Source organism: Pelodiscus sinensis, chromosome 4 (assembly GCF_052426305.1).
Source record: "Pelodiscus sinensis isolate ZL-2025 chromosome 4, ASM5242630v1, whole genome shotgun sequence".
NCBI classification, from domain to species: Eukaryota; Metazoa; Chordata; order Testudines; family Trionychidae; genus Pelodiscus; species Pelodiscus sinensis.
The window spans coordinates 70,313,826-70,329,057 of NC_143055.1; the positions used below are offsets into that span (position 1 = coordinate 70,313,826).

At 45.9% G+C, this 15,232-nt stretch overlaps 1 protein-coding gene across 9 annotated transcripts in view; it reads left to right on the forward strand.

Moving 5' to 3' along the window:
• Positions 1-15,232, forward strand: part of NEK1 (NIMA related kinase 1) — a 150,242-nt gene that overhangs the window by 15,568 nt on the left and 119,442 nt on the right. For 8 of the 9 annotated variants that reach the window (XM_025185930.3, XM_075931131.2, XM_006111681.5 and 5 more), the window contains exons 4-5: positions 2,285-2,382; positions 6,796-6,879. In XM_025185930.3, coding sequence (XP_025041715.3) covers positions 2,285-2,382; positions 6,796-6,879 — 182 coding nt within the window. The remainder of the gene's footprint in view (positions 1-2,284; positions 2,383-6,795; positions 6,880-15,232) is intronic. The other variant, XM_006111682.5, reaches the window with a different exon arrangement.

Here is a 15,232-nt window from a genome sequence, read left to right on the forward strand (position 1 = left end):
TCTTGGTCCTAGAGGAACAGTGTAACCAGTTCAGTAGTTTTGCCTTAAATTATCACATTGGTACAATGCACAGTAATATGAACACTTATAGAAGACAGAATAGATTGGTTCCAGTTATAACAAAAGAATGGTTTACCATACAAAGCAAAATTTTAAATGTGGAAACTAGGGCCTACACTTATTAATAGTTAGAGCTATCTTATCTAATAAAGTATTTTTTGGTCTCTGAAATTTCAGTCTGTTTTAGAGCTGGCTGGTTTCATAGGAGACACAAACTTATTTGTCAACACCTCTGTTGAAAAAGATGACTCATAATTAGTTTCAGATTGGCTCTTCCCACTTTGTGTTATTCTGAAGCAATCTTTTGTTTTTATTCATAACCAGAGTGATCCACTGTCTATTATAATTGTTTGTAATTATGTTTGATAGTTATTCACTGATTTTTTTTGTGATGAGGCAGTGCTAGAAAATTACATTGCATCGCCAGCTTAAGTAAGGAGTGACATCTCTCCTGCATGATTAGGCAGTCACCAAGTAATACAATTCACCAGTTACTCCTTTTAACATTAAGACAGTAAGTGCATAAACCTTAATATAGGGATGTAAAAGATTAGTCGACTACCTGATAAGCCCAGGCTTATTGGGCAGTCAAGTCGACTGTTTGCATTCTCCCCTCTCACCCACCCCTCGCTGCCTCTGTATCTGAAGCAGCAAGGAGAGGGGAAGCAGGAGCCGGCTCTTGCTTAATTTAAAAGGCTGAGCTGCAGCGGTCCGGAATGCTTCAGTCCTGGCTCGTACTAGGTCCCAGACCTAACCCTGCTGCAGCTCTGCAGTTAAATGTAGTAGGAGCTGGGCTGCGTGCACTCCTGTCTCCTACTACATTTCAACTGCAGAGCCGCAGCAGCCCTTTATCAACTAATTGTGTACTCTATGCAAATTGTATTGTGTACATAATTAGTCATTTACTCAAACGTGGCCAGTGTAAGCCAGTCAGTACCTCTCAGGTTCTGGCCACAAGGCTAAGCAGCCAGTACTTCTCACAATGTTCCAGTGTTCCTGGCACTACCTCCCTGAAGGCTAGAAACGCCAACACCTTGTAACCATCTATTTCTGCCTGGGAGATGCCTCGCCATTGTGGAGCGTGTTTCCAGTGAAGGCCATGGTTAAAGGATCCCACCCATGGGCCACGTGTTGAGCCCCACGTAAACCCAATCTTCTCTGTAAGCCACAAACTAACGGGCCACAAACTAACGGGCTGCAGGCCGCATGCAGGCCATGGGCCACACGTTGACTAACCCTGATGTAGATCAAAGGGTTCCTGCCCCAAGGGAAAGAATATGTAAGCAATGGGAAGCAATCCCCTTTGTCTTCAGCTGGCTTTTGAAACTGTCTGGATACTCTAAGAGGAAACAAAGAACTTTGAAGGGCTAGAGAGCCAAGTCAGAATAAAAGACCAACTTAAATTATTTGTTTTATTTTAGTAGCTTATTTTGATCTATTTTGATTTGTAACCATTTAAATACTATTGTTTGTATTTAAATAGAAACACTTCTGTTTACTCTCAGGTCCAGTGTAAATAATTAACTGGAGGGGAACGACTATTGTGCATATCTTTCTTTTTCATTGATAAAGGGAGTATCTTACATGAGAACTTGTAAAAAGAGAAATAAAAGATTTATTTGTCATGTTTTGGTTAGGGATGTGAGTCAGTAGTCGACTGGAGTATTGACTACTCACTTCCCTATTAGAAGCAGCAAGGTGGGGGGACAGGAACTTAAAAGCTGGTTCCCGCCAGTACCTTCTCTGTCGTGCTGCCTGCTGGGATTGGGGGTGACAGCCAACATGCTGGGATGGGGAGTGACAGCCATTATAACAGTAATGTAATGTAGCTTATATGAAACAGTGAAACTGCAAGAAAAGTTAAAATAGACAGATGTAATGACCTAAATTACAACTTGAACATCTAAAGCAAGTTCCATCTCCTTTAACATTAAGATAATTGAGGGTTGAGAATAGATACCTCAGTTTCTTCGGTGCCCCCTAACACCATATTCATGTATTGATTTTTATGATATGAAGGAAAGAATGCCATCTGCTGAATCACCAATGCCAAAAACAGAAACAATATAAGCAGTTTGCCTGAAGCTTGGGAAATAAATAACTGTTTTTTCACCTGTATCTTTGCTATGACCTACACAAAAATAAATTTCATATGGTAAGATATTCAGAAAATGTACACATCTATATTTGTTATGAAATATTGGAATATTGCTTGTTTTTACAGAAAATGGCTCTCTCTATATAGTGATGGATTATTGTGAAGGAGGGGACCTGTTTAGACGAATAAATGCTCAGAAAGGCATCTTGTTCTCAGAGGATCAGGTAATGAGAATTTTGGGCTGTAATTTACATTATGCAATTCGTGAGCACAGGAACACTTAAATGGAGTAGTTCAGGATCAGCTTGATGAATATGCTTATTTTTCATATCTTGGTAGCCTGATTGATAAAAGATGTAAAGTGCTAAGAACTTCATACTACAGTAAAACTCCATTGGTCCGGCATCCAATGCTCCGGGACTCCTGATGGTCCGGCACCATCAGGAACCCAGAAATGCTGGGGCAGCCAGACAGGCTTCCCCCATTCAGCTGCTGCTGAAACTGACCAGCAGCTGAATCGGGGAAGCCAGGAGCAGAGCAGCTGGGGTGCTGCCGGGTTGGTCTGGTAGCGCTGCCCCTCGGGGCTGCGGGACCAACCCGGCAGCACCCCAGCTGCTCTTGGGAACGCCTGGGGCAGAGCAGCTGGAGTGCTGCCGGGTTGGTCCCGTAGCGCCGTCCCTCGGCGCTGCAGGACCAACCCGGCAGGACCCCAGCTGCTCTGCCCCAGGGGTCCCCGATTCAGCTGCCGCTGAAACAGATCAGCGACTGATTCCAGGAAGCCCGGGGCAGAGCTGCTCTGCCCCGGGCTTCCTGGAATCAGTCGCTGATCTGTTTCAGCAGCGGCTGACTTGGGGACCCCTGCGGCAGAGCAGCTGGGGTGCTGCCGGGTTGGTCCCGCAGCGCCGAGGGGCGGCGCTACAAGACCAACCCGGCAGCACCCCAGCTGCTTTGCCCCAGGCGTCGGGATTCAGCCACTGCTGAAACTGATCAGCAGCGTCAGTTTCACCAGCAGGCTGAATCCAGATGCCTGGGGCAGAGCAGCTGGGGTGCTGCCAGGTTGGTCCCGCATCACCGCCCCTCGGCGCTGCGGGATCAACCCGGCAGCACTCCAGCTGGTCTGCCCCAGGCATCCCCAAGAGCAGCTGGGGTGCTGCTGGGTTGGTCCTGCAGCCCCAAGGGGCAGTGCTACGGGACCAACCGGGCAGTACCCCAGCTGCTCTGTCCCAGGCGTCCCCAAGAGCAGCTGGAGTGCTGCTGGGTTGGTGCCGTAGCGCCGCCCCTCGGCGCTGCGGGACCAACCTGACTGCACCCCAGCTGCTCTATTGCAGGCATCCCCGATTCAGCTACTGCTGAAACTGACCAGCAGCGTGTGAATCAGGGACCCCTGGGGCAGAGCCTGACTATCGTAAGGGGGGGCTATGAGGGGTCTGGGGTGGCATCCCCTCCCACCCCACTCCAGACCCCTCATAGCCCCCCCTTCTGATAGTCCGGCATATCTGATAATCCAGCCCCCCCTGGGTCCTAAAGGTGCTGGATTATCGGAAGTTTACTGTAATTGGAACATAGACCAAATTCGTTAATAGAACTATAATAATGGAGGCATTCTAGGTGAATCAATTATATCTGTTGGATTTTGTCTCAAGATTTTATCTTACATATTTTAATTTTTTTAATTGGTGTTACATTGAAACTTGTTACTCTTCTGATATCCTTGATTTAATGAAAATAGATGCATACATAATGAAACTTTAAGGTTTTACATAGTATTAAATCCATTAACTCAAAAGTTCTTCAAAACATGGAAAAATTTAGTCTAATCTCGGAAATGTACCACAAAGAAAAACATCGTGTTAACATTCTGTGAAGTCATACGTTAGGGCATTAGTCATGGATTTGTGAAGTCCTTGAGGATTTTATCTTCATGCTAAAAATAAAGCAGGAAAAAATACATTTGGGAATACAGTGGGTTTTTGCTGGCGATGTAGGGAGAAGCAGAGTTGAGAGAGAAAATCACATGGCAGAGAAACACATTGTAAATTTTCTTATAAACCAATAAGGATTTAGGAGAGATGATTAATGTAGAAGTGAAGTTATATCAGAACTGAATACTGAAGTAGATGTATGTTTGTACTTTGACAAGGTGAAGTGCTTAATTACATTCCATGCTTTTAAAAAAAGTGTAAGTTTACCTTTCTTGGTAAACTTGGAAAAGCCATGAAATAAGAACAATCAAATTCATTTTACCTTGCTTGTAGTCAGTCTCTTAATTTGATGCTTCTTATTACTTCTGTAGTTGAGATTATATCTTTTATTCTATAAAAGCGAAGAAAAGAAAAATATAAAATTGATAAACAGATGATAGTAGGGAAACCTTTGGCATCTTTATTATTTAATTTCTGAATGAATTTTAAGAAGACTCTTCCCCCCCCCCCCCAGTCTGCTATTGAGATACAGTGGTGCTATAACTGACGAGCATTCCCACAAAAAAAGAAATAAAATTATAAGGATGCAAGGGCCATGTTTTAAAAATATTATAACCCAATTATACAGTAAACTTCCGATAATCTGGCACCTTTAGGACCCAGGGGGTGCCGGATTATCAAATGTTATACCAAATAAAAGCAAGCAGGATCTTATGAGGGGGATAAGGCAAAAAGCCACATTTATTGTAAAGATAATAATAAAAAAATAAAGAAAAGATAGAAGCAAACAACGTTGTTTAACTACTTATTCCTATCACTACTTAACCCTTATACATTTTTATTTTTATTTTTATATATATATATATAAACATAAACATAAACATAAACATTCATTCATACATCCATTCATTCATTCAAGTTCTGTGTATAGTTACCAGCCTTGAAGTTGCTTGTGACAGAATACTGGCCAGGTACTCTGTACACAAATGATGGTAGTGGGGAGCGAAGTCTTGATCAGATGCGCATCTGAAGCTTCTGGTGGGCTGGCAGCAGAACCTTGGACTCTGATTCCATAGTTTTTTAGTCCAGTTCTTATAGGAATTTCTTCGTATGCCAGTTTATGGAAATTGCTGCATCATGCTGATGTCTCCAGGGTGGCTGCCAGGTGCTTGTCAGTGATCTCATCGGGTGGACCTCCAGTACTTTCTCCACTGGACACCTTTTGGTTGCACTGGCACCTGACGCCTTCTTCAGCCCTTTGTTGCTGTATTCTCAGGCTGGCACCTCTCAGAACCATTCATTCATTGTACAAGCACTCTCTCTCTTACATACATTCCCTAATGAATGTTTCCCATACAGTATTTCGTATAATAACAACTTTACATATTCAAGAGTTGTAGTTACAAAAGTTTCTGGGTGGTATTGCTTAAAACATTCTCTGAGTGCTGAGTAAAGTTACAATGTTTTAAGGAGAACAGGTGTCAATAGTGGCTTGACAATGCATTGTTACAATGTATCTCTGCAGTGTCAATTTCAAGCAGCCCCTTGCACAAGCTTGAGCATGCCCTGGGACACTGAGGGGGGGCTGTTTCTGGCTACATAGGATTATATTCTTAACAGTTCTAAGTTACATGACCTAATACATTATATTCTAAAGGGGCAATAATAATAATGAATCTAAACATTTAACAATCTTAACAAATAATAGTAATAATAAGAATAATAAATCTAAACACTTTAAGTTGTGGGGAACAAATTATGGGGAGTCACTTCCATTTGGGGGAATCATTTTAATGTTATCCCTACACAGATATGCCGGACTATCGGATGGGGGAGCTATGACGGGTCTGGGGTGGGGTGGGGGAGATGCCACTCCAGACCCCTCATAGCCCCCCCTTCCGATAGTCCGGCTCTGCCCCAGGCATCCCTGATTCAGCCGCTGCTGGTCAGTTTCAGCAGCGGCTGAATCGGGGACGCCTGCAGCAGAGCAGCTGGAGTGCTGCCGGGTTGGTCCGATAGCGCCAACCCTTGGTGTGGCGAGACCAACCTAGCAGCACCCCAGCTGCTCTTGGGGACGCCTGGGGCAGAGCAGCTGGGGTGCTGCTGGGTTGGTCCCGTAGCGCTGCCCCTCGGTGCTACTGGACCAACCCGGAAGCCCCCCAGGTGCTCTGTCCCAGGTGTACCCAAGTCAGCTGCTGCTGAAACTGATCAGGGGCTGAATCCAGGAAGCCGGGGCAGAGCAGCTCTGCCTCGGGCTTCCTGGAGTCAGCCGCTGATCAGTATCGGCAGCGGCTGAATCGGGGACAGCTGGGGTGCTGCCCGTTTGGTCCCTCAGCCCCAAGGGGCAGAGCTACAGGACCTACCTGGCAGCACTCCAGCTGCTCTGCCCCGGCTTCCCCGATTCACCCGCTGGTCAGTTTTAGCAGTGGCTGAATCGGGGAAGCTGGGGGCAGAGCAGCTCCAATGGTCCGGCTGCCTGGAGCACTTCTGGGTTCCTGATGGTGCCGGACCATCAGGAGTGCTGGACCATCAGATGCCGGACCATTGGAGTTTTACTGTATATACGCATACAGCTTTATCATAACTTAATGATAGTAAACTCCAGATAAGTAGAACTGGAATAAAAGTAATACTTCATTTTTAAGGGCCTCAAACTGTCTGTAGGTATGCAGATACAACTAGAACACTAACTCTGCTTTTCTCTGTTATGTTTAGATCATAGATTGGTTTGTACAGATTTGTTTAGCACTAAAACATGTGCATGACAGAAAAATTTTGCATCGAGATATAAAGTCACAGGTATGCTAGATGATATCTTCAAGTTGAGTTATAGTGGAATGATTATACACCTGATATATTCCTTTATTGTTTTTTAAATTATCTCCCAGCTGGGAAGGAGAGAGAACCTGGTCTTATTTAAAACTACCTTTCTCCCATTGACTTAATTGAGCCTTGAATCAGACCCTGTTACCTGCTGCACAAGTGTAATCAAACAGAATGCCACTTAGGTGGACACAAGCTTTATTCGTCATAATATACAATTGTATTTCTAGCCTGCCTTCCATGTATTTTACAAAATAAATATATAAAATATTCCTGTGGTGGATATATACAGTTTGTGCAAATCCCTAGTTTCATAACTACTTTAAAATTTCATTTTGCAATTTTATATTAAATACTACTGACAGATACTACAATAACAACCATTAACTCCTGCTCAATGAAGATTTTGGGATTTAAATAATGTTATTTGTCTCAGTGGAATGTTAAATTTAGTTTAATCAACTAATTGACTAGTCAATGAATTTTCTATCAACTAATCAATAAATTGGGGAGCTGCCTTATATTGGCTCTTAATAAATTTAAAAAGCTAAAGCACAGCAGGAGGGATCTAGCACGAGCTGGGACAGCCGATTTTTGGCTCCTGCAGCATCCCCCAGCTGCGCACCAGCCCCTTAATTCATTTAAAAGGCTAAAGCTCAGCAGGGAGGGAGGGAGGGACAGTGGAGAGGGAGAGGACAGGAACCTAGTGGGAGCCAGGAGTCAGCTGTCCTGGCTCGCGCTGGGTCTCCTGATGCACTTCTGATTTTTAAATGTATTAAGAGCTGACAGTCTCTTAATACATTTAAAAAGCAGAAGCACAGCTTCTGGGACTAAGCACGAGCCAGGAATTGGCTGATTCCTGGCTCACGCCTGGTGCCCGATACTCCTCTGCCTCCCCTTCCCCCGTGGAGATGATGCTGGAGTGAACTGGCTTTTCAACTGGATTCCCCTCACACACGCTCCTGCTCTCTCCCCCACCCCCTTGCTGCCTCTGAGAGGCAGCAAGGGGGGGGGAGGAGCAACTAGTTGAGGGACTGGTCGACTATCTGACAAGCTTTTGCTTATCGTATAGTCAACTAGTCACTTACATCCCTAGCTCAGAGGAGTGAAAAAATCATCTCCCGAGTGACAGTGCTAACATTGAACTAATGTGTCATACTGTGTTGGCAAGAGATCCTCTCCCACTAACCTAATTTCCATCTCTTGGGGAAGTGGAATATTTAAGTTGATGGTAGAGTGCTCTGCCATTGACAAAGCACATCTTCACCATAACTGGTAAACTCATTGTATTGTTTGCAATGAGACCATTCTTCGAGTGGCGTCCCTGGGGTACTCCACATCACGTGTAGAGCGCCCCAGCGTTTCTTGACAGATTTCTTTCAGCAATGTATCGGGGGCTGTGCATACACGGTGTGCAGGGGCCTCCCTCAGTACTATCGGGCATACTCAGCCCCCCTCCCTTCAGTTCCTTTCTACCACCCCCGGCTTCAAACGGAACTCTCCTGCTCTCACAAAGACTTCTCCTCACAAATTTATTTCTTCAAATAATTGTGTAGATACCGTTTATTTCCACAGTTCCTGTTTATACAAGTAAATTAGCTAAGTATTGAGTTCGTTTATTGGGGAGAAAAAAAAAACGCCTGCAGTCTTGAATTGTAAAAGCTGCGGGCTCTGCAAGAATTTAATTCCTGTCACTGACAGGAAACGCGCAAAGACTGACAGCTGAGACTTAAAATGTCCTTCTCTGACAAGGACAAACACAATACCTCTGATCTGGGCTCGGGTCTGAGCAATACACCAATGAGGCAAATGTCCCCTAAGCCATCAAAGGCAGGGATGAGCTCTCTGATCAGCAGCCCAGAAAGCAGCACGATGAGGGGAGAAAGTCACACTGCTCAGGCAATAACCGCCTGAGCACTTTTGACCTTCCAGGTACTTTGGGTGAACACAAAAAGGGCAATAAAAATGTAAAAGTCTGCCCTTACTGAGGCAACAGGTCTTCCCGTGCCTGCCTCACACTCTGCACTGTCTGACAGGTCAGTGCTTGCCCTCCCACAGGGCCATAGGAGAGCTCCTATGACAGCATTGAGGAATCTCCTCACAGACCAACTGCTGGGTGCTGGCCCCCTTCTCCCGTTACCAGGGGCAACACCTCAAAGGAGCACTGCCTTAACAGTGCGGGCAATTTGTTTATAGTCAGCAGAGCTATCCATGCTGAATACTCCTCTCATTAGCCACAGCGACCCCAAAGACCTGGCAATTTCTCCCACTTTACATTCTCATAATTTGACTGATAACATACATCCTCAATCTCCATTTTCCAATTACTCTGACTTCCCCTCCCCCCTCTCTGAAGAGAGGAGGAATGTTTACCTGCTTTTTCATCTCAGCCATATATGGCGGGCTCTGTGTGGTCTGCTTATCAGCAACAACCATATTTTCTTAGAGCACAAATGGCTCCCTGGGCTCCTTATTTTTGGATGCTACCTCCTATGCTTTGCCCCCCACAATGGCAAATGTTCAATCAACCACCTCAACAATATAAAAAGAGACCATATAAGACCAAGCATATGTCGAAACCCTGCTCTCCTTGAAACCTGTCACCCCACACCTCTGAGGGGAACTGACAGTGAAAGCCATTGCTCTTCAATGTCGGGTTCTACATCTATATTACATCCAAACGCAGCCTCAGCCATTGAGCAGGTATTGTTACCACCTGCTACTCATACTGCTGATGATCTCTCCTCTTTCCCGGGGTTATTTTAAAGAGTTGCTATTAATTTGAATATATCTGTAAGCAGGGGCTGAATTGCTGCTCTCTATCAGCCAGCTAAAAGGAGGGGTGGGTGTGCCCACTACAGTTGTTTAGCTCTGCAAGGTAATTAACTGTTAACTGTTGACATGTAAATACTGCTCAGGAGAGAATCAGAGGTGTGGCTATGTAAATCTCATTCAGCCAGGGCTGATGAAAGGTCAGTGTTGGAATGGAATGTGGAGAATTGTATATAAATTGGGACTCTTTTGGGGGTCACTAATCATGCTACCCCTAAATGTGGGAACTGTAAAACATGACACCAGTGCTTGCAGGAAAGACGCCACCATCATGGTAAGAGGTCTCGGAAGAACAAGCCTCCCCGCTTCCAGAGTTGAGTGAACAGAGCTGGGGGAAAGGGTTAAAGGGCTTGAGTCAGCCTGCTTCACACCTGCTAGGTGTGAGCTATAAGACTGGCTCAGCCTGCACCTTTCCCCCTTTGTTTTAAGGACAGAGCTAAAGCAGACTCGCTGAGGAGTCTTTTCTTTTGCTAGTCCAGTGAAAGCTGGATTCATTTGCCAGTCCAGCTGGTGGCTAAACAGTTGAAATCACTGGTTTGGCTGAGAGCCAGACCTATTGCAGCCAGTGAAGTGGCGGCAACCAGCAGTGTGGCATGGAGCGGCGGCAGGCAACGAGCGGCCATCAGTGGCGTAGCGTGTAGCGGTGGCAGGCGAAGAGCGGCGACCAGCGGTGTGGCATGGAGTGGCGGCAGGCGAGGAGTGGCCATCAGTGGTGTGGCGTGGAGCGGCAGCAGGCGAGGAGCAGCCATCAGTGGTGTGGCGTGGAGCGGCGGCAGGCGAGGAGTGGCCACCAGCGGCGTGGCGTGGAGTGGCTGCAGGCGAGGAGCGGTGACCAGTGACGGCAGCAGATGAGGAGCAGCGGCAGGTGCCCAGAGGAGCGTCCAGTGGCGTGGGACAACACAGCTGGTGGAGCATGGCGGAGTTTCGTATAAGGTGCCGCCTATCTATCCCCCAACCTCCATTTCTACCCAGGTTGGGAGGTGAAACCCTGTGGGTGAACTTTGGGACTCTGGGTGGCACGGACCAGTGACAGAGATTTTTGGGGTGTCGGACTCTTTGGACTTCAGGCGATTCTTGGGGGGGGGGAGACTTGGCTCATGTTTGGGTTATGAACTCTGTTTATGGTGTTTTCCCCAAGTTAATGCCATATGACCTCTCTCTCTGTTTCATTAAATGTTTCTTTCCTACACTCAGACTCAGTGCTTGTGAATGGGGAAGCATTGCCTCTCAGAGGCACTCAGGGGTGCGTGAATTTCCCAGATTACTGGGTGGAGGCTCGAGCCAGTTCTATGTGAGATGGACCCCAAGATATTGAACCCAGCCCTGGTTACTGCCAGGCCTACCCGGCAGAAGGGTTACATATCTATGGAAGAAATTCAGGTTTCTCACCATGAACTCCCTAACATCCTCCAGCCCAGTACAGCAACAACGATGGCACTTCCTATTAACCCAGCCATCTTGGAGCTTGTTAAAAACCTATGGCAAAACCTGCATCCATCCCACCAACATGCAGGAAAGCCAATCGAAAATACTATGTTCCCCCCAAGGGTTCTCAATTCCTCTTTTCTCACCCTCCACCCAACTCCCTCACAGTAGACACTGCACAGCAGAGAAACAAACAGCAAAATCATTCCACCCCATTCGAAAAGGACAATAAACATCTGGATATGTTCAGAAAGAAGTTTTATGGCTCTGGCACTCTTCAGATGAGAGTGGTGAAATATGCTGCTTTAAGAAGTAACTACGACTTCAATAATTATACAAAATTCAATACTTTTATTGAAGATATCCCTGACAGTAAAAAGGCACAGTTTCAGGCTCTTGTTTCAGAAGGCCAGATAATATCGCGAATAGCCCTGCAAGCTGCACTTGACACAGCTACAAGGACTACGGCAACAGCAGTCACTATGAGACAAGCCTCGTCATTCAACAGTTCTGCTTTTCCCCGACAACTGCAACCATCAATAGAAGACCTTCCATTCAATGGAGAAAAGCTATTTTCTGTAAAGACCAATGAACTGCTCTAATCGATGAAAGATTCCAGAGCCATATTGCGTTCACTTGGTATCCAAATCCCTATAATGAGTCAGAGACCGTACAGGTGCCAACCATATCAGAGACCCAGGTACCCACAACTCATTTACCAGTACCAGAGACAAGACCATGCTCTGTACCAACCTAGACTGTGCCCTCAGACTAGTAACCCCAACCGCTCATCCCAACTTAGCAAGCAAATTTGAAACAACAGTTGAGAGATGTAAAACTATACCACATGTACCAGAGCTTGAGATTGGTTCCAATCCTTTCCTATTTTATTACCTTTCCTTTCAAATTGGTTATCTATTACCACTGATAAGTGGGTAACTCAAACTATCTCCCCTAGGTAGTAATTTCCCTTTTCTCTCCCTCCCACCTACCCCTCCCCAATCTCCCACTCTGTCCCTCTTCAGGGACCCCTGTCACAATTATATTGCAACAAGAAATTGACCACCTTCTCGAATTAGGAGCCATAGAACCAGTACCCTAAGAGTTCCACGGAACCCATATCTACTCACATTATTTTCTCATAGAGAAGAACACACGTGGTTGGAGACTGATCCTTGATCTTTGGTTACTAAATAAATGCATAAGGAAACAGAAATTCAAAATGGTCACCCTAAATACTATTATCCCAGCTCTGGAGTCTGGTGACTAGTTTTCTTTTCTCTAACCGAAGATGAATATTTTCATGTATCTATTTGCCCCTCTCATAGACATTTTATTCATTTCACTTTAGGTCTCCAACACTACTAGTACACGGCCCTTTGGTCTGTGGACTGCACCAAGGGTATTCACAAAGATGCTAGCTGCTGTTGCTGCTCACTTCAGAAAACGCGGAGTTATGATCTATCCGTACTTAGACGAATGTCTTATCAAAGCAAGGACTGAACAACACTGCCATCAAGATACCATAACTCTGATAACCTGCCTTCAATCATTAGGCTTCCTAATAAATTACGGCAAATCAACACTCACACCAATCCAAACACTACAGTTAATCGGCGCTCAGCTCAATTCAATCACAGCCAGAGCCGCTCTACCGACAGACAGACTCACTTGCATCAGTCAACTGGCAAAATCGCTTCAAGAGATGCCAGTAGTAAGGGTTTACGACTGCTATTAGGTCACATGGCATCATGCAAACCTGTGGTCCAAAGTGCACGTTTTTTTGAGATGCCTCCAAGGTTGGCTTCAGCACAAGTACAAGCCACACATCCATCATGAACAAAATGATCACACTATCACACCTAGTGAAAGCATCCCTACAAAATCAAGCAGCCTGTGCATAGGCATCCTCTTTCGACCCCCTGAATCCATCTGTAGTTGTCATTACAAACGTATCCCTTACCGGGCTGGGGTGCCCATACAGAAGGATACACAGCCTATGGCCTCTGGCAGACCGCATGCTCCAGATCAATGCCCTCAAACTCAGGGCAGTTCGCTGGCATGCCAAGAACCGTTACCCAGTATCATGGGAGTACACGTAAGAATATACACAGACAACACAGCATACATGTTCTATATAAACAGGAAAGGCGGTGCATGATCTCTCACACTATGCCTGGAAGATACAGCACTTTGGAATTTGGTGCCTAGCCAGAGACATTTGCATATCTGCTTGCCACCTTCCTGCGGTCCTCAAATCAACGGTAGATGCCCTTAGCAGAGCCCTGCCACAAGAACACGAATGGGAACTCGACTATGCACTCCTCACCAACATATTCAACCAATAGGGTTTCTCAGATATAGATTTATTTGCCACTTCAGTCAACAAAAAATGCCCAAGTTATTGCTCCAGGGCGGGCATGGGCAGAGTGTCCTCCAGGGATGCTATTGGTATAACCTGGAATACGCTCCTACATTACGCTTTTCCCCCATTTCCTCTTCTCAAAAGAGTCCCCGTAAAGATTCTGAACGACAAAGCAAAAGTTATTCTGATTGCACCCTGCTTGCCCCGACAGCCATGGTTTCCCCCTCCTACACAGGCTAGCAATACATAGACCAATCACGCTTCCGAACGATCCCAACATTCTTATCCACGGATCATGTATCCTCACCCACAGTTTTGAACACTCCATCTCAAGGCGTGGTACCTAGATGGTTCATGGGCATAGAACTGCAGTGCTCTCAACAAGTCCGTGATGTCCTCTTACAAAGCAGAGCACCTGCAACAAGAAAAACACACATGAGAAAATGGACTCGATTTCTTCACTGGGCAACTTCTCATGACATATGACCGCAAAATGCTCCACTGCCTGCTGTATTGGAATACCTGTTGCACCTCAAATAATCACATCTCTCCCTCAGCTCAATCAGGGTCCACCTAGCAGGCATTGCAACCTTCCATGCAACAGTGGAAGACACCACAGTCTTTGCACACCCGGTAACCAAGCGATTTTTGAAACATCTGCAGGCTCTATACCCAGAGGTGGCACCCTCTCAAGAGCTTGAGACTTACACTTGGTATTAACAACCCTCACAGAACCGCCATGGCAACATGTTCTCTACTCTATCTATCCTTAAAGATGGCATTCTTGGTAGCAATAACATCAGCCTGCAGAGTGAGTGAGATGGCCGCCCTGATGGCAGAACCACCTTTCACGGTCTTTTTTTTAAGGACAAGGTCACGATGCAACCGCACCCAAAATTCCTCCCCAAGGTGCGCTCCCCTTTCCATTTGAAACAGACAATATACTGACCAGTGTTTTTTTCCAAAACCCCTCGCTAATGCATTTGAAGCTCAGATGCACACCCTAGATGTCAGAAGGGCTCTCTCTTTCTATATCGACAGAACAAAATCTTTCAGATCCTTTTCCCGACTTTTCGTCTCCATCGCAGATCATAGTAAAGGAAAAGAAATTTAATCACAGAGATTGTCACATTGGATCTCAGAATGCATTGCTACTTGTTATTCGCTAAACGACCTACCTTCGCCAGTTCCAATTTTGGCACACTCAACAAGGGCAGTCGCTACATCTGTTGTTTACCTGAGAAAAATCCTACTGCATGATATATGTGCAGCAGCCATGTGGTTGACAGAAAACACCTTTGCAAAACATTATGCACTTACCTCAGGACCCCTCCAGCATACCAGACTAGAAAAGGCTGTACTACAAACGGCATACTTACCTGATCCGAAGTCCCTGCCTCCATAAGAAAATATTGCTTGTAGTCACCTGATGTGGAGCACCCCCAGGGACACCTCTCGATGAAGAAAAGGAGGTTACTCACCTTCCTGTAACTGACGTTCTTCGAGATGAGCGTCCCTGAAGGTGCTCCACTACCCTCCCTTCCTCCCCTCTCCTTTGGAATGCCCTTATGATAACATCTTAATATATTATTTGCCAGGTTCCGGATAGAGAAGGAACTGAAGGGAGGGGGGCTGCGCCTTTGTGATAGTACCGTGGGAGCTTCGCGCGCGGTGCATGCGCGGCCCCCAATACATTGCTGAGAAAAA